This window comes from Dermacentor variabilis, chromosome 1, assembly GCF_050947875.1.
Source record: "Dermacentor variabilis isolate Ectoservices chromosome 1, ASM5094787v1, whole genome shotgun sequence".
Taxonomy (NCBI): Eukaryota; Metazoa; Arthropoda; class Arachnida; order Ixodida; family Ixodidae; genus Dermacentor; species Dermacentor variabilis.
In genome coordinates, this window is record NC_134568.1 from 179811602 (window position 1) to 179838660 (window position 27059).

The 27059-nt window shown below is 42.2% G+C and overlaps 1 protein-coding gene and 1 long non-coding RNA gene across 4 annotated transcripts in view; one reads left to right on the forward strand and one right to left on the reverse strand.

The window, feature by feature from the left end:
• The window catches only part of LOC142588558 (CD109 antigen-like), a 142573-nt gene that overhangs the window by 104570 nt on the left and 10944 nt on the right, over positions 1–27059 (forward strand). For all 3 annotated transcript variants that reach the window (XM_075700405.1, XM_075700400.1, XM_075700398.1), the window contains 8 exons: positions 1363–1507; positions 4074–4250; positions 11443–11681; positions 11862–11924; positions 15702–15876; positions 16278–16489; positions 16844–16996; positions 20140–20202. In XM_075700405.1, the coding sequence (XP_075556520.1) occupies positions 1363–1507; positions 4074–4250; positions 11443–11681; positions 11862–11924; positions 15702–15876; positions 16278–16489; positions 16844–16996; positions 20140–20202 (1227 nt within the window). The remainder of the gene's footprint in view (positions 1–1362; positions 1508–4073; positions 4251–11442; positions 11682–11861; positions 11925–15701; positions 15877–16277; positions 16490–16843; positions 16997–20139; positions 20203–27059) is intronic.
• LOC142588569 (uncharacterized) lies at positions 1424–25304 on the reverse strand. Its single transcript, XR_012829735.1, has 4 exons — positions 25208–25304; positions 19581–19755; positions 3441–3515; positions 1424–1560 (listed from the first exon to the last, which is right to left on the reverse strand). It is a non-coding gene; the product is annotated as an uncharacterized LOC142588569 (long non-coding RNA).

The following is a 27059-nucleotide window of genomic DNA, read 5'->3' on the forward strand; positions in this document are numbered from 1 at the left end:
GATAAAGAAAAGGCGACAGTTTGTGTTACCATGGCTGAATTGGCTATTGGCTAACCAGTAATGTTGGTTTCGGGAAAGTATTGTAGTAGATGGGGGTGCCATTTTAATGAGGGGCACTTTATGCATGAGTGTTTTGAAATTAGGGATGGTACGTGATACTCCATGGGTAACCCAAATGTTATGATTGACGAGTATTTCTTGGCTGTAAGTAAGGCAAGTAGGTATTGTTAAAGGGGCCCTGAAACACTTTTTATCGAAGCGGAGAAAGACATTTGAAGTGAAGATAGGCTATTTCAGAACCACTTTGCCGCAAAAAGTTCTTCAATGCGTTCAGCAGAAGCGGAGTTATCGGCAATCAAACACGGCCTCAGCTGTGCTCCCCTTCCTCCTCCAATGCCTTGCACTGCGAAGGCTACGGCAGTGACGTCGCCGTGGCGCGCAGTTCAAATTTCCGATTTGGTGCCTATGCTGCGCTAAACGTCAGCCAAACATGGCTGTCCTCGGAGAGCCGCTGTGCACTTAGCCACTGGACTTGTGGTGGCATCTCGCGGTGGCCGCGGTGTAGCCGAGCGCAGCGACCAATAGCAGCCACGTATTGGAGTGTGCTTTATGACGAAATAAAGCACACAAAAAAGAGCGAGGATCATGGGGTTTTTGAAATGAGAGCGTTTGAGAAAAAGGTGACTTCGCGCTCCACTTGCGAGCTCCATGGACTGCGTACGACAGCAGAACTTGGCTGAGATGTTCACAACAGCGTATGCTACCCGTGGACTATGTTATTTCACCAAGCCCTAGAGGTGATTCAGGGCCCCTTTAAGATGTGGTGTGCACCTTGTGCTTGCCGGATACATTTTTTGCCTTCTTTGTGTTCAAATATTCTTGCAAATATTCTATATTCCTGGTAAAGTGAATTTTTTCTTATCTAGAAATCTTATTGTGTTTATTGTATTTATATGTTCTGTAATATTTTATTCTATTACATAATACTGTACATATTGTACTTCTGTTAACATTTTTTATGTAAACTGTTTATAATGTGCAACATTGATGTGTTGTTTTTTATCATCCCCTCCATCCCTCATGTTCCTCAATGCCTTATGTATATTCTGTAATGTGTGTTTAAATAAATAGATAATAAACAAATAAATAGCAAAGATTGGTAAGCTTGTACCACAGAATCGGTTTTGGTGCAATGAGGGCTAGTGGCTGTAAGTTAAAGCACCAATGCAGTGTCAATTCACATTTATTTCTGCGCAGTATATAGTTGATGGTGAGAATGTGCACAATGTGCAGATTGTTAAAGAGATATAGGTTCACTGACTGAAGTTTTATTTGAATTCTGTTTGCTCCATTCTGCTGCAGCCTGAAGGCTCAAAACAGCACTTCAACAAGGCCATTCTAATTGACAGAAGGAATCCTTCAGCTCCTCCCACTGTGTCCAACATCACTATTCCTGTTCCAAAGAATGCAGTTCCTGGATCAGAGAGGATCAGTATCTCTGCAATTGGCAAGTGGCTTTGGTATTTATGGGACCAACTTGTATGGGTGTGTGATTAGATCCTGTAAGGTCAGAGAAATGATTGAAGCACAGCTTATATATTTTACTGCTAGCCAACATACATTTATCAAAGGTAAACAAAAGGTAAAGAATGGGTTATTCTGTCATTATATCTAGAATTTAAATTATCATCTAGTTGCACAAATAATGATTGCTGCACAAAAGAGAATTTTATGAATCTCTGCACATATCCTTGCTTGCAATAAATATCAAGGACACTGTCCTTGATTTTCATGGAATGTTTTATTCTTCATTGTGTGCCATTCTTGAGGTATGTGATGCCAACAGACAATGAAGCCTAGGAAACCATAAGGGAAATTGCTTTCCTTGGCTTCATTTTCCGTCAGTTTCATGTAACTACACCAAAAATTGAATCTCTCATTTCCCCTTCTCATTCTTAAAGTATGGTTGTATGTAATCAAGACTTTATTGGTGCAACAGCGGTCATGGTTATAACACGCCATCTGTATAGAAGAGTTGACAGTTGGGCTAGTTGGTCGTCCATATTTGAAGAGGTAGCTTAGCGCAAATAAAACCACGGACACAAGGAAGACAGACAAGGACAAGGACCATCTGTATAGTTGCCATCTGTATAGTTGGCCATCTGTATAGTTGAGCCATCTGTATAGTTGAGGCCATATTGAACATATGAGACCATGTATGAGGTCATATTGGACAGAATTGTTGCATTGCTTGTTTCAACAGAATAAGGTAGGGCTGGGGGTTGCATAGTAAATACAGTAGAACCTTGCTTATATGTTCCTTGATACTAGTATGTTTTTTAGGTTATAACTGTGCTGAATCTCTGTCCATGTGACACTTTTCCTGTGACAAGTTCCCCAGCTAGCATGTTCTACCCCTGGGTCCCATGAAAAACCTATTAAGAGGGTTCTACTGTATCACACTCTTATACTCCCATGAGGCTGTTTTCTTGTGATGTCTGCAACTTAATCTTAGGTTGTATATCTTTTTGTAAAAGGCTTAAATTGAAATTGTCTGCCTCCAGCACTTCTTGACCAGATATCCTCTCATGTTGTCTTTTGTGGCTATAAAGTGATTGAGTGCAGGATTAATGTAAAGGTGCATGACACAGGTCAAAAATCTGTTTAGTTTTAACGAAGTATTAAGGTGACAATGTTTGCTCTTTCACTGGAATGAATTTGATTCATTCATGGCTTAGTGAAACCAAATCCAGGCGATAAATCTGTCTGCTTCTACTGCTATCACAAGTCTAGGGCCCTACAAAACAGGTGGCACCTGAATGTGCTCATCTGCACTACTTATTGGGAAGTGGGAAAAGTGAACCGTTTGGCCTCCTGAGGTATTTTTCCTGTGTGGTTTTGAGATGCTCGAATGTCCCACTCCTTATGTTGCATTTCCTTAACAAGTCAGCACAAGTGCTATAACCTTCAGAATGTGCAAGAACGAGCACTCTATCATTGGCATTTTTGTTGCTCGCAACTTGACATCAAAGTATGATGCATTGAAATTAAAAACTTAGTGCAACTGCAGCGCTAAATGTGGGAATGGCAGTGCACTTGTAGTGAAGCAAGTAGCTCTTGCTTTGGCAGATACAGTCAAATCTAGATAATTCGAACTATAAGAGGTCTAAATTTTTTTTTGAAATAAATGAAGCTCATTGAATGGAGGACTTGCATGCAGCACTGCATTAGGCAGCACATTGTGCACTGACCTAACGCACGAGGGACGAGGTCCAGAAGTGTGGCTTCACTGCAGTACGACATATGCTGCCATGAAGCTGCATTTCCAGGCAAAATATTTGCTGCTGTGGAACTCAACCTCAAGGCAAAATTCGCATATAACTCGCACACCGACTTATACACGCCAAACTGTGTTATACGCTTCAAAATATGGTACTTGCAACAGGAGACAGGAGTGGCAGCCAGCGCACGGTCGCACTGCTGGCTTGGAGGCTCCTCCACGTAATGGCCCGCTCCTGAGAACACAGTTGGCGGCACAGTATGCTCGAATAACTGCCGCAAACACGTATGCGTTTGAATTATCTGGCATTTTTGCACATTGAAATACACACAATTTTGACAGGACCACAGTGTCAGTTTGAATAAACCTGAAGCTTGACTGAATTAAGTGGGTTTAAAATAATGAGATTTACCTGGTGCTATTTGATTTTGTTAGGAATGTTATTCTGAAACTTTCTTGTTGAGGTCAAGTATAGGAATAAATTCAGAAGTGCAGTTTTACTTTATATGGTCAATCAGTTCTGCAGAATCCCGTAATGTGGAGGAAGGTTCATGAAAGGAAAAATTGTCATCCACCTGGTTGCAGCATGAAGCTACAAAGGAAATGCATACGGGTTTCTTGGAAAGAAAGCTTTCGCAGTTGAGAAAAAATTCGCCCTTGTCCGGGATTTACTTGCGTGCAAATTTACTTGTGCACATACACAATGTAGATCTTTATGCAAAAATTATAAAATGCTTGCCACGTTATGTGTGTTTCCTTCCACTCAACAGTGAACACAAAATTGAACCTGCAGGTGACCTCCTTGGCCCAAGTGTGAACAATTTGGACCAGCTGCTGGTGATGCCGCATGGCTGTGGAGAACAAAATATGTTGGATTTTGTGCCAAACATAGTTGTTCTTGACTATCTGAGCCGAGCCAATCGGTTGTCGGATGCTGTTCGAGGCAAAGCAATACGAAACCTCGAGGATGGTAAGACAAACGTACTTACTCCTTATTGCTTAGTTTTCTGTAAGGTGCATTCAGGGGGTTGTTGCACCCCCATGTTAAAGCCCCATTGAACTTTATTTGCATCATACAGGACAATCTATACAGAAAGGCTGTATTTGCATCAACAAGTTCAATATTGTTTGTATTCTTTGTTTTGGAAGTATGCGTCACCTGATGCCACATTTAATGTAGTAAGGCACTGCCTGCAGGGATGTCCAATGAGAATTTCTTACATGAAGGCTGAAGGGAAAGTGGAATTGCAGCCTTGGAAGCATTATACAGACCTTTTATTGTTGCAGTGCATTCTCCTTTATGTTTAGCCTCACTCCCTTATAACAGGCTTTACCAGGAAATTTGGGACGTGGAGGCCTATAGAACCCATGACAGAACTCTAGATTGGGATAATGCATTCTTTTTTTCTTGCCTTCACAGCCTCACTCTACATCACACTGCAATAGGTGTGTGTGTGTGCCATATCTGCCTCACTGGTATCTTTGCTAGGCTTACAATCCTCTCCTCGATTTTCAGACTGCTTGTCATTTTCATGCCCCAAGTCCATTTAGAGTCTATTTGTGTGTGAAGACTGAATATTACAAAAATAGTGGCAGAAGATTAAGGCAGGGTTGAATAACATGTACACAAGCGGTGACCTGAGCGGTGCTCCAAGGAGGTACTCCAGGGGAAGCTCGAGAGGCCAGAGGGACCAGAGGGCACCTCCACCACTTATGAGACAAAATTTAGGCCGCAGGTCTCCTCTTTATTTCAGCTAGCAAGTGAGCCACCCACTACTACAGTCCTTAGTGTTTTTTTGTTTGTTTGTTTATTCTGTGGTTATAGGCATCTTGCGCTGAAGTTTCCCACAGGTGACAGCATTGCGAGAACACACAGCCTAGCAAGAAGAAGCAAAATTGGAGAGATGAGGTTCAGTTTTGCAATGATGCTTAAGAATGCCTATAGCGAGGCAAAGCTTGTGCTCGGACGCAGCAGAACAAGCATTACCAAGTTGGGGCTTTGGTTTCGGCATCTAGTCTGGGGGTTTGGTCTAGGTCTGGGTCTAGGCTCAGCGTTTAACATTCAGGCAAACATCTCTTGGCACTTGGAAGGTTGTTTCACTTTTTTTTTTTTGCAGCCCTAGCGACTGGTGTCGGTGAGACTGGTTAGATAAACGAGTCGCAGTGGCCTCTGGCCACTGCAGGGTGCCTATATGCTTGGCTCAATTCCATAGCTTCTTTACACCCACATGTATGCAAGACTGTGTAAAGTTGCTGTTGTGCAAGAACAGGAAGGAGTTGCTTTTACGTGCGACTGGGCAAGATTTTGGGGTTGATGCCATTTGCTGTTATGATTTAAAGATAGAAAGAGCACAAATTGGTAGTTAGGAGGGCCAAACACTGGGACAAAGAGTTGGCAGTATTAACAACCATGCTTGATAGCTAATGGTCCACTGGTAACTTCAGTGAGATTTGTACTCTCTCCCTGGGTTCTGAATTACTGGACAGAACATTAGCATTTCCAGCTACAGCTTGGAGCTTTTGTGATTGACTCCATATAAATCATAAGCTGAACAGTTCAGGAGTCTTTCTTTAATTCTCGTGAACTAAGTGGTCTTCAGTGCAGTTCTGTGAACCAATTGCCAAGCTCCCTCTGTGCTAGTCTTAGAGGGGGTCCACTGTACAATATGGCACTGTATTGTACTGTATGGCATTAAAAATAAAATGCTCCTTGATCTACACCAAGGTATGATGTCATGCCTAATGACAGTTCTATTACAGGACACCGTATTTCTTTCGGCTCCCATTGATTAAAAAAAAATGGTTTAAAATGTTGTATAACTGCTACGCCCGTGACAGATTGTACCATTAAGAAGTGCAGTTCTAACTTTTGCACCAATTTTCTCTGCTGTCCTGGTCACTTGGTGGTCTCGATAAAATTCTAAATCAGTTTCTATCAAATCCTGTAATCGCTAAATCAATTGCCTGCTAAAGTATTTTTCATTTTTTTGGCAGGAGAAAAGATCTTATTACTAGAAAACAAAAGGGAGGCCAAACTTCTCTTTTCCTGAATTGTTCATCCTGGAATGTCTATTTGCTTCCCAGCAAACCATAAATATTCAGGATGTACCACAAAAGAACAAATATCCGACATTTAGCGACGTCTAGTTCGCATCTATAATATGTTCCACTAGTACATGGCCGTCAAGGGTCATCCAAAGGACGTCGAATGGCCTTGTGATTTGAACATCTCTTCCACATCCAAAGCTTCCGCGCGTTGATCATACATTGTGCATTGTGACTAGATGAACGCACCATGCCGCAAAAATACAAGTAAATTGTCTCTAATGCCTAACAATGAGATCCTGGGGAAGGAAAAATCACACTATTGTCTGTTCCAGCACTGTGGCCGGGCATTTACTTTGCTTTTACCCATCATACGCATGTTCGAGATCCTACGAGAGGGAGAATGGGTTCCTGAATTGCGAAATATCCATCTATTCATCTTGAACAAAGATTCAAGTTGATGTATTAAAGCCCGGGATTTCAGTTATGACCGCATTTATTTTTTGTAATGTAGTGATCAGTAGCAATTTTGCATGACCTCTGCACACACTGCTGGACACCGCACATCATAAGCCAAAACTTTCGGTTTCAGCTCCGTCATTTTTTTTCTCTCATATATAAATGCTTTCTTTTTCAATTATATCGATTAGTAGACTTAAAAATATGTAATCCTTAACTTGCTGATATATTTGGACAGATTATAAAGAAAAAACAAGCTTGAATTAGTAATATCTTTGACTTCACATTGCCAAGTGTGCTTCATTGGTGCGTCTTTTCGACTTTTGTTAGGTTGACCATGGCCCAAGTACGTATTGTCAGAGTTGGCGGACGTTCTCGCCGCTGCCACCATGTAAGGGTTGAAGGTCGTTGAGAGGAACTTGGGAGGAACTAGGCGTACAGGGTTTATTTACAGTATTTACATTTTAAACAAGAGATACATCAACAGTCTAGCGTGGCTCCCAAAAGGAGCACGCAAGACGAAGCATACAGCAAACGAGCACACAGTTCCAAACACTCAGCACGAGCACATTCTAGCACCTTGACGAGCACACTGACGAGCACGCAGCTCACGAGCACAATGACGAGCACGCAGCTCACGAGCACACTGACGAGCACGATGACGAGTACATTGACGAGCACACCCTAGCAGCCGACAAACAGCTGCTTATAACCACTCCATGCTCCCTAGATCCCAAGGTGAGGGAAAAACGGCAGTTCACTGCCCATTAGCAGCGTCAAACGTCAACGCAGTCGACCCGCCGGTTGTCCATTATCTTGAGTCTTGAAAGGCGCGTTGGTTCCCCGAGCTGACCCCCGTAGCGTGGCCGCCGGTTGCCCATTGTCTTGCACCTCTAAATTCCAGAGCTGCCTTTCTCCTGTAGTCGCCACGAGTGTGAGCAGACTGTGACGAATCCTGGGGCCCCTGTACTGCAAAGCCCCCTTTTGTTAGGGAAAGCTCTTCTTGCTGCCGAGAGAGACCATGAAGACCCGGCAAATCAACCAACAATACGTTGGGTGCCAAACGTGGCCTGCCCTGCTGTCGTCACCGATTCTCCGAACGAGGCACATGGTGTATTAGTGCTGTCGTCCTCGTCGGTTCACCAAAGGGTGCCAGCACCACGGGTTTAGAGCTGTGCTTCTGACTATTATTTGTGGCACAATCTTTTGCCTTGTGGAGCGCTTATGGAAATGTCCTTAGGGTAACGTTTTGGTACTTCACTTTCAGACATGTTTGTATCGCTTGGTTTCTAGCGCACCTCTTCATGTGTCAGAGCTTATCAAGATGGACATTCCATCTTGGGATTCTGCTTGTGTGGATTTTCTTTTAGTACATATTCTTAAAGATAGCTAGAAAGTACTGGCTTTTTATCTTGAATCTCGTGGCCCCAGAAGCAGGTGCTGGCATGCATCCAGACCCTTTTGATCATTCATTAGTATGTGACATCACCTTCTACTAATCAGTTTTAACCTTTTAAATATAACTGTGGCATTGTGACTGCTAGTCATTTTCTGAGTTCTAACATCCTTTTATCAGTAGTTTTGTTTTAGTGAAGTTGAATTTTCAAGAATTTGGTTTGATTGAAGGTCTTTATTTTTCTTCACATCCATGTTAAATCTGTTCGTATACAGTATGCAATGAATATGCAATGAATATTTTCGTACATGTGCCTGGCTGGGTGCCAGTTGTTTTTGCAATCAAACTTTATCAGTTGTATAAATAAAAAGTAATGTTGACATGACATTGCGAGTCTCACTTGTGTGCTTTACCTAGTGCTTACTGAACTCACTTTTTTTTTTGTAGCCATTGCAGGATTTGCAATAATTCATAAGTACCAAAACACATCTAAGATTTTGTGAGACATTTTCATATTTTGATGAATGCTAGGACTATATATAAAGGTTGACAATCACTTTAGCATACGCTAAAGAGGAAGGAAAAAGCCTGGGTGCTCACAAAACATTAATTAAAATACTTGTCATTCTCATTCGAGTGCATTTCCTATTACTTGTTTTCTCCCACCAAAGGTTGTGGGTTTGAATTCCTTAACTCGACCTTAATTACTTCTTTATGCTAGAAGAATGCCAGCAAACTTGAAAATGGGAAAAAATTGAGAGGGAGATGTTGACAAAGCGACAGGAAGGTGGCTGGACTAACAACTGAAGTTTATTCATGAAGATGACATCCCCGAAGTCCCTACTGAACATGCGTGAGGCACAACATATCATATACACGCTATATGTTGTGCCTATAAACATGGCCCCGAGAAGTGCATAAGTGCGCCATCGATGGTCCTAACTAAGAAAGCTGGAATTTCTTGATCAATGTCGCCATGAATAGTTGAAGTGATTGTCGTGTATATCATCTGTTGTGCCTTGCACATATTTAGTACAGTCTTGGGGGACGTCGTTTTTATCAATAAACTTCAGTCGTTAGTATAGCCACTTTCCTGTTGCTTTGTCTGTTTCCCTCACAATTTTTTTCCCATATTCAAGTTTGCTGGCATTCTCCTAGCATAACCATGTGCCAACTAGTCCAACAAGCCACTCTCATTAATTACGTGTGCCTTAATTAGGCTTGTCCTAATTAACACAGATGGTCGTGGGTTCACTTCACCTTATTTAACACCAAATGTAGTGAGTTCGACTCGCACCAAAGGTCAAGAGTTGGAGTGTCTTAACTCTAGCTAATTAACTGCATCTTAGTTAACTTTCCCTAACTAACATGAAATGTCGTGGGTTTGAATGACTTCATTAACTTTATATAATCAACTTCACCTTAATTAAGCCAATTATAGTGAGTTAGACTCTCAACCTTCACCATGTAAATTGGAATCCAACTTGGAGATACGGCCGCTTTGCCCATATCTCCATGTTGGGTCGTGGGTTCAAGTGCCTTAACTTTGCCTTAACACCAAAGGGCTTGTGTTTGACTCCCACCAAAAGGTGAGGGTCCGACTCCCACCAAAGGTCATAGGTTCCACTCTCAAACTTCATGTCAGTTGGAATCCTACTTGGAGATATGGCTGGTTCTTCCATATCACAAAGTGGGTTTGACTCCCACCAAAGGTCGTGGGTTAGAGTGCCCTAATTAACTCTATCCTGATGAAGTGTGCCTTAATTCGCTTCACCCTATTTAACGCCATAGGTTGAGGGTTTGAAACCTAATTTTGGGTGCCATTTTGGTGCCATAATGCCAGTCATTGCATTTTTCTACCCGGGAGCCATTTAAGGATTTTTCCCTAATAAGAAAGATACCTTAAGAGTGTTGCAATTATATTTTGACATTTACACATTTACATGCTAACAAAACATTTCAAACAAGGTCACCAGCTACTTGCCAACAATAGTGGTAACTGTGGCGTTAGTGTGCCTCAGCAGATGTACCATTGAGGACAAATGAAATGCAAACAGCAGAGCGTGTGGCCAACGCATAACTGAAGGTACAGTGCATGTCGTCTGCCGCTCTAAGTGCACGTGCATGGGCATGTTGCTTTTGTGCATGGTGCAGCGCCGCTCTCCATACTATGATAAATGTCACCCTAGTTTTGTCCAAAAATTGTTTTCTCATCTCTCCACAGCAGTGCCATTCCCACATGGCAGTACACTCTTATGGTGGCTAGCATCATCACTGCATCTGTAGCATGATATAGCTGGCATGCACCCAGTTTCCTAACGTCTGTTGCTTTGCGTTTTTTACCACCATCAAAGCTGCCAGTGTCTAATCGTAATTTGAATACCACCAAATATGTATTGCACTGGAGGAACAAAAGTAGTGCTAGCCACCTTAACAGTAATCACAGATAGGAATAGCATTGCAATGGCAGGATGAGAACACAAGATTCAAACAAAATACAGGTGACGTAATCACACTAGGACAAGTAGCCCTGTATTCCGCGTCGAAACCACATGCAAGTGCATGTGTACAATGATGGCTGGCCGACGCCGCACACCGTGTGTTCCGTTTTGCTTTGGCCACATGCTCTGCTGTTTGCATTCCATATGTATTTGACAGTATATCTGCTGTGGCACTTGCAGGTATGCAGCTCACTATAGCGTGAACAGGAAAGATCCATTAGTTGTTTTATGAACCTCCTGTATCCCTAAAAGGGACACCTATTAGAGGTCACTTATGTCCAGCTGTGACATCCTTTCAACATTACAGCAACGTGATCTGGATGGCATTTAGATTATTCATAGTATGTATTTGTAACATTGTTCGGAGAAATATAGATATCTATAGGATGGTGTGCAATGTCTAAAACATGTTCTATGGACATCTATGGGGCATAAATGGTTCATTGGGTTATGACTGCCAATAGTCATTATGAATTCTTTTTCAGGCTGGTATGTCATGGATATTGAAGCATGTTGTTATTTAGGGCTTGTATTCTGATACAGGGCTAGTTCTCGTAACTTGTTGAGTCTTTGGTTCCTATAGAATGCAGTGTCATTGGATATCCTTGTTCTGGCTTTGTTGATATAGGAGGGTACTGGAGACGAAGCATTCTGTGCGTGATCTAATTAAAGCTCGTCTTTCAGGCTGTATTAGTACTGTCATTCCTTCTCAAGATTTGTGTCCATTGATTTGTTGCCATTTCTTTCTTTGATCATTATAGGCTATCAACGAGAGCTGACATACAAGCGTGATGACAATTCGTTCAGTGCTTTTGGCAACACAGACAAGAGTGGTAGCACATGGTTGACAGCATTTGTGCTCAAGAGTTTCGCTCAGGCTTCACCATACACAGTTATTGACCCCAAAGTACTTGAAAATGCCACTGCTTGGCTCGTGGCACGCCAGCAGGGCGACGGCTCATTTAACGAAACTGGAGAGATTATCTACAAACCAATGCAGGTATGTGCTTAAAATGAACTTGGCGATTGATGTGGAGGGGACATCCTTTGCATAAATTGAAATAGCTTGTGCTGAATTAGTGCACAGTGCTGCAAGCCTTGACTGGTGCAAGTCAGGTGTGCGCTTCCAATGTCACTGTGCTTGGCCAAATAATTTTGCTTGAACTCCCTTTCTTTCTAGAGTGGTGCTGGGAGTGGACCTGCATTGACAGCTTATGTCATGATTGCTCTCCTGGAAAACAAGGCAAGTAGTTTTTCCTGTGTGCTACAAAATCTCTTTTAAAGGAGTACTGACAAAAATTCGAAGTCGAGTTAGCTGCGAGATCGATTTATGTGGGTGCACACACATCATCTGCTAATTATAAACGGCAAATATAGCTTAGAACATATTTGAAATCAATTTTAAAGTATGTGTGCGCACAGCCAACCACAAAACGTAGCGCCTTGCGACATCGACATCAAGGAAGGAATGTAAACAACCGAGAAAACACTGCATCACAGAGTTTGTGCTGCCATCGGGGCAGGCCCTGTGAGCATGTTTCTCGCTGCTCCGATAGCCCCGGTGTTTTTTTGTTTTCTTTACCACTGAAGGCAGCACAAAAATCAGCAAAAATTTGTTTCTGACACGAAGTAACTCGGGAGTAAAGTGACCTCGAAAGTGTGCGTATCGTAAAACCTTGCGCGAAATAGTAAATCATTGGCATGATTTTGACTCTCAAAGCGGTCAGCGCAGCCGCCGCTGCAAATGTCTCTGTGAAGCGGCTCTCCTGGCTGACATGTTTTCTCATCGCTACCAACAGCGTTGGGAAAACTAATTGTATTGTCACTTATAAGCGACGTAAATGTGCAGATGTTGATTGTGTTGACAAATATAGGTGCTTTATTACGAGCTGCAGTCAGATCGCAAGGGCCGTCGGCCTTGGATCCGACGGCCAATGAGCTAGGCCTATACCATTTTTCAGCGATCACCAGCTCGCCTGGCTTGCTTCTTTGCTACTGTCAGCATTGACGAGTGGCAGAAGTGGTCCGAGTTCGTGCGTGCCACTGGACGCTTAGAATGGACCCCGTTGGAGAGCAGCCAAATTTGCTTGTTTTGTTTCGAGCGTGCCTGGTATAAACAACATCCGCCGAGCTTAGAGCAGTCCGATGATCTTCCACCAAGACTACGTATCCCCAAGCCTGATACTATGTCGACCTTTACCCCACCTTGTGTCCTGCTCCGGAATATGCTTCATTCTCAAAGCACCCTCGATGAATGGTTGGTACTACTTGTAGCAGTGCGTTATGCATATTGATAGCTGTTGCTGACTGCACTTTAGAAGTCGCTGCTTTGTAGTGGATCCACCCAAAAGCGGTTGGCCATGTCCAATATGGCGGCGAGTCCTGCCTGCAGGAAATAGTTGCCGCTGGGGGACAAAAACGAGGACGACGATGATGGCGAGGACATTACAAAGCACGTGGAGGTGCAGTAGACGAACTAGCAACACAAAGCTCGCGCGCCGGCGAGCACGCTGGCTTGTGTACGTCACAGTTTTGTACGATCACGTGCCCAGCTGTTTACATTCCTTCTTTGGCCCATCTCGTTGCTCTCTGAAACCGAAACTTGGACTGGTCACTATAAGCAAGACTCCAAATATTTACCTGTCGTCCTGTGAAGCAAATAATGTTCCGTGCCATGATCACTGGGTCATTAGCTACTTATTGCAGCGGAAAAAACACGATTGAAAATTTTTGTGTCAGTACTCCTTTAATGACTGGAAGTAGATGGAACAGCTGAAATGATGTCTGAAAATAACTCTGAATAGCAAATAGCAAAAGAAATAATGGTACATGAACTGTGAGATATGGCTTGATGGGAAAAAAAACAACAGAAACTAGATATTATATGCAGTGGGATTGCCTGATGATAAATATGACATCCAATACTAGAGCACTGCATGGGCCCGGGTCTACCGGTAAGCCCGGGCTGTGTAAAGCATTTTCTGGTGGGCCTGGGTTGGGCTTGAAGCTCCGGGCCCGTTCACTGATGGGCCTTAGTCAGGTCTTCAAGCATGTGCTAGTCGGGTCTTGAGCCTGTGCGGGTGCTCGTCATGTATCCAAGTGTCATATATCACTTTGTGAAGTGGCAGGCTGGAAAAACCAGCTCTTAATTACCTTGGTAAATGAAATAAATGGTTGAAGTTTTAATTATTTTTTTTCCTACAAAAAAAAAAAATTACTGAGCGCTGTTCTTCATACAATGACTGTTACTGCAATCTGTAGGATTATTTTATTACAATTGCACTGTATTACTGATTTCTGTATATTGCACCACATTGGAAATTTCTTAATGGTCACTGCTGTACACATAGATGGCGTCTACCTTAACTGCATTCGTGATGTTCATGTGCCTTCAATCTGTACAAATGCTTCAAAGTTACCTCGTAAGGGTTTGTGTAGCAGCTCATTCTCCGATGCATGTTATCCAAGAGTTATGTTAAGGAAATTTGCTGCCTAATTTGAAATGAAAAAGGAGAAAATGCTCTTCGCTATGTAATTGCAATAGCTCTAGCTTGGCCATACTGTACATGATCACTGCTTCCTTTATTATTTCCATGCCTAAGTTGGAATATGCGCATTTGAAATTTTGCCTGCGTTTGCTTGCTGTACACCTAATATAACTACAAACTATGTCTTGCAGCTAGATTTATTTATTAATCAAAAACTGTTTCACAAAGGTGTATATCAGATCTTACAGTGTTTGTAACATAACTGTTTGCAAGAGTTTAAATAAAATGCCTTGCCAGAAATTTTTTACCGAGCTTTTGCCCCTTTTTGGCTTTTTCATGCCAACTGTTCACTTGCTCTGTTGAAAAAAAAAGTTTTTTATTGCAGTGTTTTATTGTTGGTGCAGTTTTATTCTAGTGGTTTTTGATATACCACCTAAGCTATGACATATTTAAGGCATGTGCACATAAAGCAGGCTCGCGCTGGGCCCAGTCAAGCAAGTGCGGGCCCAGGCCAGGTCAAGCATGGGCTCACGCTTCATAAGACTGGCTTGGCCCGGGCCAAGAAATGAGGCCTGTGCAGTGCTCAACGCAGTACTGCAACCTAAAGGATTCCTACAACACCTTTAGAATATGATAAATTAACATGCTCATTCAATAGAATCATTGTCATCAAAATGTGAGCCAAATAATATGCTTGCACATGTAGCAACAAATAGTACAGTTGGGCTGAAAGGGTGGCTTCCTGTAGCTGTTGACAAATTGACATAACTCGGCATGAAATGGCTATTGGCTGGATTCATTTAAACATCACAAAAAAATTATAATAATGAAATATGAATGGTAGAAAAATCAAGCTAAAATAAAAGAGGAAAGAGCAGACTGAGTGAATGTGGCAAACTGCGTAGCTGAATGTGGCTCTACAGGATTAGGCTTGTGGGATTTGGAAAAGGAGTGAAAGCACAGCATCAACACAAATGAAGAGAGCACTGCAGGCTACATGCCTAAAACTGGCCCTAACCAAGTTAGGTGGACGAGATAAAGAGTAAAATAAGCAAAAAGAGTGCAGCATGGTGCCTTGCTAGGTTGCGAGTGCCCCCTTCCACTCCAGAGGAGGAGCCACACTTTCTAGTGTGCATGAAATAAGAGTGGTAGCATGAAATAAGAGGGTAAGAGGGGTAATAAGAGGGTGAAATAAGAGGGGTGAACGGTAGTTTCTTTTGCTGTCTGTAACTGTTCATACAGAACTATTTTTGAAAACATTCTTCAGAAGAGATTCGTGAGATGTTTCAGAACCCCTTTAATATTTCTCGCCTGCACTAATTCTCCTGCAATTTTTTTTCTGGTGCTCTGGCCTCTTGCCACAGCTTTCTTATTACTATGGAGCATATCTTTTTGAATCTTTTACCATACTTTTTTTTTATCTTGAAGCCTTCAATAAATGATTTGAATGCAGCCTTTTATTATGTGCATGCTCTTGGAGACCTTGTATAGTGCCTTGTCTTAGTAGATGCTTTTTTACACTGCATTATCAGGCGAAGCAGACACATCCTGGCGTCATCCAAGCAGCAGAGGCCTATCTTCTGAAGGAATTGCGAACAACCAGTGATCCCTATGTTGTGTCCTTGGTGACTTATGCTTTGCACCTATCGGGGCACAGTGCACAGGACAGTGCTTTCCAAAAGCTTCTTTCTCTGTCAACGAGAGAAGGTGTGTTGAAGGCATGAGCTTTAAGCCAATTTATTCTTGGAATAGGGCTTAGAGCTTTTCTTCATCTCTTATTTTATTTGGAACTATTTTAATTCAGTTGTTCATTCAGTTATCTATTGTCTTATAATGATAGTACAGTCGAACCTCGATACAAAAAACACAGGCATGACAAATTGTGTCTTTGTTCATCATCGGAAAATTCGGAATGTTCCTTGCTGATATTAGCGTCTAACGAGTATATAATGAATATCTGATGTAACACATGTATTTTCATGGCAGATGCAACTATTTAATAACGAGGTTCTACTGTATTAATTTGCTTTCACAGAATTACTGTTATGCCTCTTCCCTCTGTATCTGTTTAGTATGGAATGTACAACATGGGCGAATTTTACTCACAGATGATACCGTCCACTGGAAGGACCCGACCCTGGCTGTCAATACCACAGATAAGCAGTCTGACTATTTTTTCAAGCCCAGCTTCAAGGACGTTGAGATGACTGCATATGCTTTGCTTACCCTAACTGAAAGGGGTGACATAGGCAATGCCATTCCTGTGATGAGGTGGCTTGTTTCTAAGCAGAATGAAAATGGTGGCTACAGCTCTACTCAGGTATTGATCTATAGTTACTCGTAGTGATGCTAAGTAGCAGATACCCACTGTTGTTGAAATTTGCATTGTCAGTTAATAAGGCTGATACCAAATCCGAGAAGTGGTTTAAAAAGATTTTTTTTTATTATGCACCTTTAGTGTGGTCTGTAATCAACCACAGCTCACAGGCTGTACCTGTAACTACTTCTTGCGCTGATGCATTTGAAAGCTAGTAGGGCAATGTACCTGCATGCTGGTTAGAGCAGCTATGTTATATCTCTGCACACTGTTGCACTGCAAAGCTTTGTCTGACAGGCTTGCTTCAACTTTGCAAAATGTTTGAAGAAATAACACAGGTTATTAAATTTTTTGCAGGATACAGTGATAGGCATTCAAGCATTGGCACGAGTAGCAGCCAGAGTTGTGTCCCAGACAATTGCTATAGATGCCAGTGTGAAGTATGGAGATGGACGAAGCCGCATCCTGAAGATTAACAGCGGCAACGCCCTTGTACTGCAACGCCTCGAGGTGGGCATGAAGATTGGCTAGTCATCGGGCCACTAAATGTATTGTGTATAAATGTATTGTGTGCACCTGTACTAAATTTTTAGCTACATGCATCTTTTCACTACAGTTTTCTTTGCCAAAGAATTTACTCATGTTGAACTAGTGATGGTGTATAACTAAAAGATTAAGCTGGTTGTATGTCATAGTTTTTTTTATTAGGCATAACAAGTTTAGGATAAATTTATTATAATAGACATGGACGTTCAGATAACAAATATGAATGTTCTCAATTTTTACTAGGAAAAAAAGTAGTAGCACTCTAGGAAGCGCTGTGTTCGAGATTTCCATCTAAATACATTAAATTGCACATGTGCAACAGCAACTGTACTGGTTGACATGTAATTATTGGATACCACTGAAGTGATTGCAGTGAATGCTAATGAAGAAGCCAACAGCCATCGAAGCCAAGAAAACATATGGGAGTTGAAGTGTCTCCAATTCTATGGGAAGATTAATTTAAATTTTTGATATTACTAATAAAGAAAATGGAATGAAAAGTAGGACATCATGTCACCAATGAGATCTGAAAGCTCGTTCTGCATGTTGCATGCAAGGCTCTATTAATGGCACCAAGGAAGTGGCTGTCCCTAAATCTGCATTTTTTGGTTATGTGCATTTGTATGAAGGCTAAGAAGGTTAGCATAGTGTTGCTCAGGGCCATGGGGCTGGGTTTTACAACCTTTGTAAAAAATTGCTGGCCTTATTGAAATTTTGCTCCCAACAGTCGCTAGATTTTAACATTCCTTGAAATGCAACAAATATCAACTTTTAGCAGTGGTTGCCAAGAAAAAGTACATCTCTGTTCCTTCGTACTTAGGTAGGAGCCCCCAAGCTAAAGCTTCCTTCTGAGGAAGAGCGGAAGATTGGGCGTGTTGGTGGTTTTCCATATTACTTAAAAACTTCTAGGTTGTGCAGCATATATGTGAGGTCAGTTGTGACCATGCGTTGCAAAAGCTAATTGATGCTGAAGCTATCATTTATAGTTTTCTTTTACAAATATGTGCTTGATAAGTGAAACGGTGACAATGGTGCCAAATGTTAAGGTAAGATGAAATGCATGTTGTCCATACAGTTAAACCTCAATATAACGAAGGAAGCAAAATCGGCAATTTGCTTTGATATTGGACATTTCGTTGTGTTAAAATTTGATCTTTTAGATAAATAAGTATAGTTGGTGATAAATTTTTCTAACATGGAAGGGCCTGCAAAATCTGAAATGATAGGACTATCGGAAAAAGCAAATTTGAGCAAGAAAAAAATTGATATTGCTGAATTTGAGAATCGGTGACGAAATATAGTATCATGCTGTGTTGACAATATCTTCACATCGGTGGTACGAAGAGAAGCCAGCCGCCCTTTCTTGTCCACTCTGACTCCGCGGCTGATAGTGTCGCCCGCAGTTGTACAATGCCATAATGAAGTGCTAGCAGAGGGTAGAGAATGCTCCATCTGGCTCTCGCTTCAGCACATCTCAAACTCAAGATTACGCTAATTCTAGTACTAAACGCTTGGGAAGACGGCGCACAAGAAGCCATGGCCGTCTCAGCTTGCGGACTCCGTGCACACGTGGTAGGTAGCCTCTAAAACGAGGTGCAAGCTGAGTATGCACTCAACCGTGCTAGAAAACGAGATGCACACCAACCTGTCGTTTGCTCCCAAATGGTCAAATTGTTGAAAATCAAAAGGCCTTCTTGCAAACGCACCTCTCAAATAGCATGCCACACGACCAAGAGGGTTCAGCGGTTGCTCTTGGTCGCGCAATTTGAGAGGTGCGCATGCAAGCAGCTGCTTGTAATTCAACCATTTGGCCATCTGTGTCCATGGAAGTTTCCATTTATTGTTTCGGTATTCCTTCGTGGTGGCAATAAAATTTCGTTATATAATTGAAATTATGCCTAAACGCATTTTGTTATATCAAGGTTCTTAATATGTACATGGTGTTCCGTGGACAAGAAGTTATAAAAAGTGAAATACAGTCACATCTTGATATACTGAGTCATGCAGGACCACGGAAAATCGTTCGTTATTCTGAAACATTGTTATAGTGAAATCCCAAAAATTAGCCATTCCACCAATCAACCCATCAGTTCATAAGTTGTCACCGTTCGAGCTATCCACAAAATTATAGTTATTGGCTCTCGGCCCGCTCTTTTGCTATTTTCCATAGATTCTGCTGCCATGCACCACCAAAGAAATGTATGATAAGAGTGACGCGTACAAAGCAGACGCTGATGCTGAGAGCACTACTGACAGAAAGGAAGCTCCATGTCGCCTCCAATGCGCAATGTTTCTTGTTGTTTGTTTGTTTTTCACATTCCTTGCCGTGGACACCACAATTGTCTCACTCGAGGCAGACACCTCGAGTAAACGTGCGTAAATGACACTGTCCGGAAAGCACAAAGTGCGACCGTGTGGCATTCCCGCAAGTACAGAGGCTACATTTCTCCACACATGTAGCTAGTACGGCCGCAGAAAGAAGTGCGAAAGAAAGAGGTGTGAACAGAACGAAGGAAGAGACGCACCTCTGTTGCTAGGCGACACTTACCTGGGCGGCGCGTGTGTGTGCTCACAAATCCTGATGGGTCATCGCCTCCACAACAGATAAAAAAAATTATATCCTGCGTTTTTTTTTATTGAGAGCTGTCTGGGGTTTTCTTAACCTGCGTGCCACGGCTTCCGCTTTCTGCACCTTGTTGTCTGCTAGTCCACTGTTTCGGCAGCTGTAAAGGATATATGGAAATCTAAGAATCCCCAGATTTCGGAATATTAGTTTGTAGTGCTGAGGCGTTGTTAACATGACACGGAAACTGAATAACAATCATTATTCTGAAAAGTTCGGTATACTGAATTTCGCAGTACTGAAATGTTTTTACATTGAAGCCATAAGACGTCAGCAGGAGATTTCTGGAAAGTTTGTTAATCTGAAAAGTTTGTTAATGTGGTGTTTGTAGTAACAAGGTTTCACTGTACTTTGTTATACTGAAGTTCATTATATTGAGGTTTAACTGTATATTTCTAGAAGTGCTAACAAGTTTTTCAAGGCTTTAGTCGTAAGAACACTGTATTGAGTCTTATTTTTTTAACAAGTGTCTTTTGATTACCAGCTGCCTTCTGACCTCAAGTACGTTCAGGTTGAAGCAACAGGATTTGGAGTGGCAGTGTTGCAGGTAAGTGCCCGGATGTTTTGCAGACATTGTGAAACATATAGCAATTCACTGACCATTTATGAAAGAACAATGTGAGCCAGTCATATATGCGGTAGCTTTGTCCCAGGTTTCAGTTCAGGTTTAAATCTGTTGTGAAGTACATAATAGGTTCTTGAAATAGTTTTTTACTCTGTTATAGACCTATGAGTGTTTTCATAGTTGAAGCTGGTAAGGCTGCTTAGGGATAATGATGTTGTCATTGTTTTTGAGCTAGGTATAGCACACATTAGTGGGGATGAGAGGAATACTGACCAGGAGGGAAAACAAACTCGCATGATGAACTTGCAGTTCATGTCAGTTTGAGTTTTCTTCAGGCCAGTGTTCCTCTCATCCCTGTTAACGTGTGCTGTACACCTGTGAGAAAAAGTATACAGACCACGAAAGCGGGTGCCAAACTGCATCGACGCACCATCTTCCGGCACAATGCCTGCTGTCGAGACTAGCGCTTGAGCAGCGGTGCACATGGGCTTCCCATCATATCTGCTGGCGTGCCTCGTTGCTTCTATTTACGAGCTATGCTTCTCGTCAACTAAATGTTCAATGGGCAGCCACCTGTGCCACTTACTCTGCTCCGGCACATCTGTGCTGCTGTTTCACTGAGTGGCTGTGGTAGAGTTTGCTCGCGCGTCTATCACACATCGCATTTCTTGGGTTATCGCACAACCTACTGCCATCTGTCATGCCTGTTGGTGGCTCGGACAGAATGCCTTGGTTCTTACTGCGGCACTGTGGCTTTATGTTACTGGAAGCGCTTCCAATATTTGCTGCTGCTTATCCAAGCACGGTTTTCCGATTGGTGAGCTTTGTCGCATAAAAGGATTGCAACAGTGTATCCACACTTGAGTCCATGAAAGTAGCAGCAGCACATCTTCAGGAAATATTGGAAGCGCTTCTGTTAACACCACACCGTAGGAAGAAGCAAGCATTCTGCCCGAGTCATCAAAAGACATGGAAGAAGTTCATAGGCTGCGCATAAAGCAAAATAATGCAATGTATGAAGGCGTGCCAGCCAGCTCTACCACAGCCACTCGGTGACACAGTGGCACAGATATGACGGAGCAAAGAAAACAGCACAGGTGGCTGCCCACTGAACGTTTAGTCGACAAGCAGCGTACGTTGACAAGGAAAGCAACATGACAGGCCATCAGATATGATGGGATTCGCATGCACAGTGGTGCTTCAGTGCCACTCTTGACAGCCCGCACAGCACCAGAAGGTAGTGTGTCGATGCAGTTTGGCACATGATCCTGTGGTCCGTATACTTTTGCTCACGAGTTTACATAGCATAAGAACAATGAACGTACACTGACAAGCTCAATTTATTGGTCTGCTACAATGTCATCAATTTTCATAATATAAAGTCGTGGGGCAGCCTATTTTCCACAATGAGACTAAGTGGCCTGCTAAAAAAATGGCACAATTTGGAAAACAGCTACCAATAGTTACATTCTTAATGTAGAATAAGAGACAAAACACAGATTGGTAGCACAACTGCCACCTTCCAGGCAAACATCTTGAATTCATAATTTTAAACACACTAAAACAAAGATTAAAAAAAAGAGCAGAGGGAAACCAAGCCAGTCGCATGAAGCAGTAGAGCATGTACAATGGCAAAAGGCATTCATCTATCACCAGCTACCATCTAGAAAATCAAATTCTTTCTTGGAGAAAGAAACTAATGGCAAACTCACGCACTCGTAATAGTCACCCAGCATTGTTGCTGCCTTGACAATCTCATGTGCGTGGTGATCTCTTTCATGAAACACATCCACATTGTCATCAAGATATGAGCCACTTCCATAGTTGTAACAATGAAAAGCAAGGTGAACTTAGCCTTCCTCTTGGATATTCCTGTTAGGCTCTTTCAGACGTTCATTTAAGTGTCGCTTGGCTTGCCCGACATAGGCTCTGCCACAGGTTTATTAGCATTTGGCACACTAATCTCTTGATTGACGCAGTAATCAAATCTGTTCTTGTGCTTTATGTTGCACACTCTTTTGCTTTACTATCGGTGACATAATCTTGCTAAGTTTGGGCACTTTATCCGAGGAAGACATGATGACTTCCATGCCAGTGTTTCTACCAATCTTACTACTGAAATAGACCAGGGTCTATGGTGGGGCACTGCTGAGCTTAAGGTCACATGTTCGATCTTGGCTGCGGCGGCCGCATTCTGATGAGAGTGGAATATATAAATGCTCGTGCACGATACACCTTAGGTGGTCAAAATTAAAGTCCCCCACTATGACATGCCTCATAATCAAATCGCAGTTCTGGCACGTAAAATCGCAGAATTTCAGTTTCTACCAATCTTAAGATGACGAAATGTGCTGTGCAAACAAGAATTGACTGTTACTTCCCCTGTTTTGAGCTGTCTCCGACTTTCACATGCCTGAATGTCATTGCACACCTTTTTTGTCCTGTGCATAACTGCCTCAGCTACTGCTTCCAATGAACCATTTATGTCCCACAGATGTCCATAGAACATCATATTTTAGACATTGCACACATCCTATAGATATCTGTATTTCTCCAAACAACATTACAAATACAGTTGAATCTCAATAATTCGATCTCGAAGGGGCCCGAAAATTTGTTAGAATTAAAAGAAGTTCAAATTAAGGGAAGCTAATTGAATGGAAGACTTACCTGCAGTGGTGCATATGCACTGAGCTAACGCATGATTGGGAAGTTCCTCGAGATTTATCCACATGTATTTACAAATTAGTCAGTTATTAGGCATATCGGTGCTTGTACTGTGATAGGAGGCGGCGGGTGCACACGTGTATGATAAAAGGAAAGATACATAAATGGGAAAAAAAAAATATTTAAGGCCGTATGAGTATTTACGAGACCTCATAGTAGGAGACGGCTCAATTTCACAGCCCGAGTCCCCTCGTCCACACCACGAATCTATCGTTTCTCAGTTGTGTAATCTTCCTCCGTGTAATTGTCGTATACTTCGCTGTCACTAATACTGCTTAGCCTTTCCAGAGAAAGTGCAGGCTCTCTCTGTCTGTCTGTCTCTCCTTCTTTTTTTTTACTGGGAGTCTGAGTATAAGTGCTGCTGCGCATGACTGCTGTTGATTCCAATTTCGAGTGAATCTGGCTTGGCCTCATTTCGGTTAGTGAGTGAGTTACACAGGGTGTCCCAACTATCATGCACCAAGTCTTTAAAAGCCATTGCGTTACTCGAAGAAAACCTAGTGTATATTGTTTCCAATACAGTGGAGTAGCTGCCAGTAATTCTTTTGTTACTGACATTTATTCAGGGGATCGTAGTTGGTTATCTAACTCAAGAAGTATTGTCCTAGTTAATCAAATTGTCAATGAGGCATTTGTAGGCACCCCCAAATGGCATCTAACTGTGGTGTTTTCAGCAATGCACAAACGGTGTACAAATTTTTTTCTCCCTGGTAAAGAAACACCCGAAAATATCAAAAATATCATATCATATGACTGCACTCCCACCCACATCGTAATGCAGTGCCCTCAAATAAGCTGATTGAAAGCAACTGATTTGCCTGTCGCAAACCTGGAGAGACAGCTCATCACCTTGATAATTATACCGAAGGAGCACCACCAGCAGGTTTTGCAGCTTCGCAGCTATTCCTTCCTCTCATTTCTACGTCACATTTATTGTCAGTCTCTCAAGGCCGACTGATCACATTGGTAACAAAACCCCCTTAATAACGTGGCCGAAGCACAGCTCTGTTCACGCACAAAGCGTGAACAGAAATACAATAGGCATAGAATGTTTCAAAATCTTGGCTCTGCTCACACTGCATTGAAAGAGTGCATGTGCAGCTATATGACTATATTTCACGCCAGAAATGTGCTTCAGACCACAGCCAAATTAAAATGACGGTTTTATTTTTTTCATGACTGTGTACCTGCTGCAAGAACAAGCTTGTGGAAAAAAATAAAAGTGACTAAATAGACCTTGAAGCGGCCCACGTGTATTGAAAAGGCAAAACCAATGTGTTCAAGAAAGTAAATGTACCACTTCTAAATGAACCGAACTGGCAATCGGGACGTCTGCACAAAAGACAACAGAAAGAGAAAACCATCAGATTTCAGTGTGCCCTTATTATCTGAATTCGTAAGCGCCGTTGAACACCAGCTGTTGCCTAGAGGATGTGTTTGAATAGGTGTCCTTCTGCAGTTACGCAGTACTGAGTCCACTTTATCACATCTTCAGTGGCTTCCTTGATGACCGACGCTGGATTTCTATGGCAGACATCCGTTATCTTTGTCTTGAGCTAATCTGACGTCCGTCTCGGTCATGTAAGCACAATCTTTCACATAACCCCAAAGAAAGAAATCGCATGGAGAGAGGTCAGGTGACCTATCCGACTAATTTACAGGCCCGTGCCTTGCAATATACTGCGCATAAAAAGTCGCATCCAGCCAGCTTCGTGCTCGGCTGCTGTTGTGTGCTGGTGCTCCATGATTTCCATGACTGATATATATTTGCGGCCTTCCTCTTCTTGTCATTTGCAGCTGCGAAGGCAAGGATAATTTTTACTTTCTGCTCATTAGAGAAAGACATGGCGAGAAGCAGCACCTGCTTCTGGGATCACGAGATTCAAGATAGAAAGCCAGTACTTTCTAGCTGTATTTAAAAATATGTACTAAAAAAATCCACACAAGCAGAATCCCGAGATGGAATGTTCATCTTGATGAGCAACTTGCTCAGGCAGCTTCTAGCACCATGAAAGTGCCAAGAACATAATGGCGCTAGAGGCTTCGAGATAAGCATTGTAAATGAGAAATATGACACTCGAAGAGGCTCACTACAAACCAAGCGATACAAACATGTCTGAAAATGAACTACCAAAATGTTGCCCTCAGGGCATTTCTACAAGCACTCCGCAAGGTGAACAAACATACCACGAATAGTAGTAAGAAGCACAGCTCTAAATTTCAGCATGCAACTGTACAGTTCTGCCTAGTATATACATACTTGGGCAATGGTAAACCAAACAACAGTCGAAAAGACACACCAATGAAGCACATTTTATGCTGCCTGCGTGCGGTAAATCACCCTGCACTTGCGTCGAGGCACATGCTGATTTGATATCCATGGTGATGTGAAGTCAAATATATTGCGAGTTCAAGGTTGTTTTTTCTTTATAATCTGTCCAAATATATCGGCAAGTTAGTGATTACATATTTTTAACAGTGTACGAATAGATATAACTGAAAAAGAAAGCGTTTATGTATGAGAAAAAAAATGACGCAGCCGAAACCGAAAGTCTTCATTTTTGTCGCACGGTGTCTAGCAGTGCATGCAGAGGTCGAGCAAAATTGCTACTGATAACCATGTTACACAAAATAAATGCGGTCATAACTGAAATTCTGAGCTTTAATACTTCAACTTGAACCTTTTCAAAATGAACAGACGGATATTTCGCAATACAGGAATACATTCTCCCTGTCGTAGGTTCTCTAACATGCACATGATGGGGGAAAAACAAAATAAATGCCCAGCCACAGTGCTGGAACAGACAATAGCACGATTTTTTTTCCCCAGAATTTATTTGTTAGGCATTAGAGACAATGTGCTTGTATTTCTGTGGCATGGTGTGTTCATCTAGTCACAACACACAATGTACGATCAATGTGCGGTAGCTTTGGTTGTGCAAGAGATGTCCAAATCAGTCATTCAACGTCCTTTGGATGACCCTTGACTGCCATGTACTAGTGGAACATATTATAGACGTGAACTGGATGTCGTTGAATGTCTTGGCTATTTGGTCTTTTGTGGTACGTCCAGTGGATATTTATGGCTTGCTGGGCGGCTATGATTGAATGCCAAGGATAACCTGCTAACAAAAGGTGGTGAACTTGTTAGGAGAGCTTTGATCTTGAAATATCTTATGTATTGGATAATTAAACCATGGTTGATTTCTGCTCATGCACACTGCTGTGGCATCAGAGTGACTACTGAGGAGCTATGGTTGCATTCGTGGTTTGCAAGTAGCGCGCATCCACATGCTTCAGCTGTTGAGGTTTGAACGAGAAGAAAGGGAGTTAACCGAGGGGCCCGATTTTTATTAATCATATCATGAGAAGCCAACAAACAGACACCAAGGAAAACATAGGGGAAATTACTTGAATTTACTTATTGAATGAAAGAAATGATAAATTAATGGCAATAAAAGCGGATGAAAAAATAACTTGCCGCTGGTGGGGAATGATCCCACGTCTTTGCATTATGCGTGCGATGCTCTAACAAATTGAGCTACCACAGCGCGGTTTCCCCATCCACTTTCTTGGGTATTTATGTGTTACTACTAGAACTAACCTTGGGAGTGTTAGCCAGCGCAACCACTCGCAAACCTTGGCGATGTATGTGGAACATCCTTTCTGGCGCAAGCTGTTTTGCATCCACTTTCATTGCCATTAATTTATCATTTCTTTAATTCAGTAAGTAATTACAAGTAATTTTCCCTATGTTTTCCTTGGTGTCTTTGTTTGTTGGCTTGTCATGAGCTGTTGGGGTTCGTTTTTCGAAACATGAAAATTAGGCTACACTCACAATATCATCACACACTGAAAAATATTGTGCCCTGACTAACCTTGGCATTTTAACTTGGGTTCACTGTATGGGAGACATGCATTCTACCATGAAGCTCATGCTACAGCTTGACATCACTGATTTTAGTGATAGCTTTTAGAAATAGACGGATTGGGAACAATTCAAAGCCCAATAAGAGAAATGGTAGACGAGCAGGCTGTTAACTGTTATACACAGTTTGCTTACCAGTCCGTGCAGATTGAGGCACATTTTTTTTTTCCCAGTGGGAAGGCAG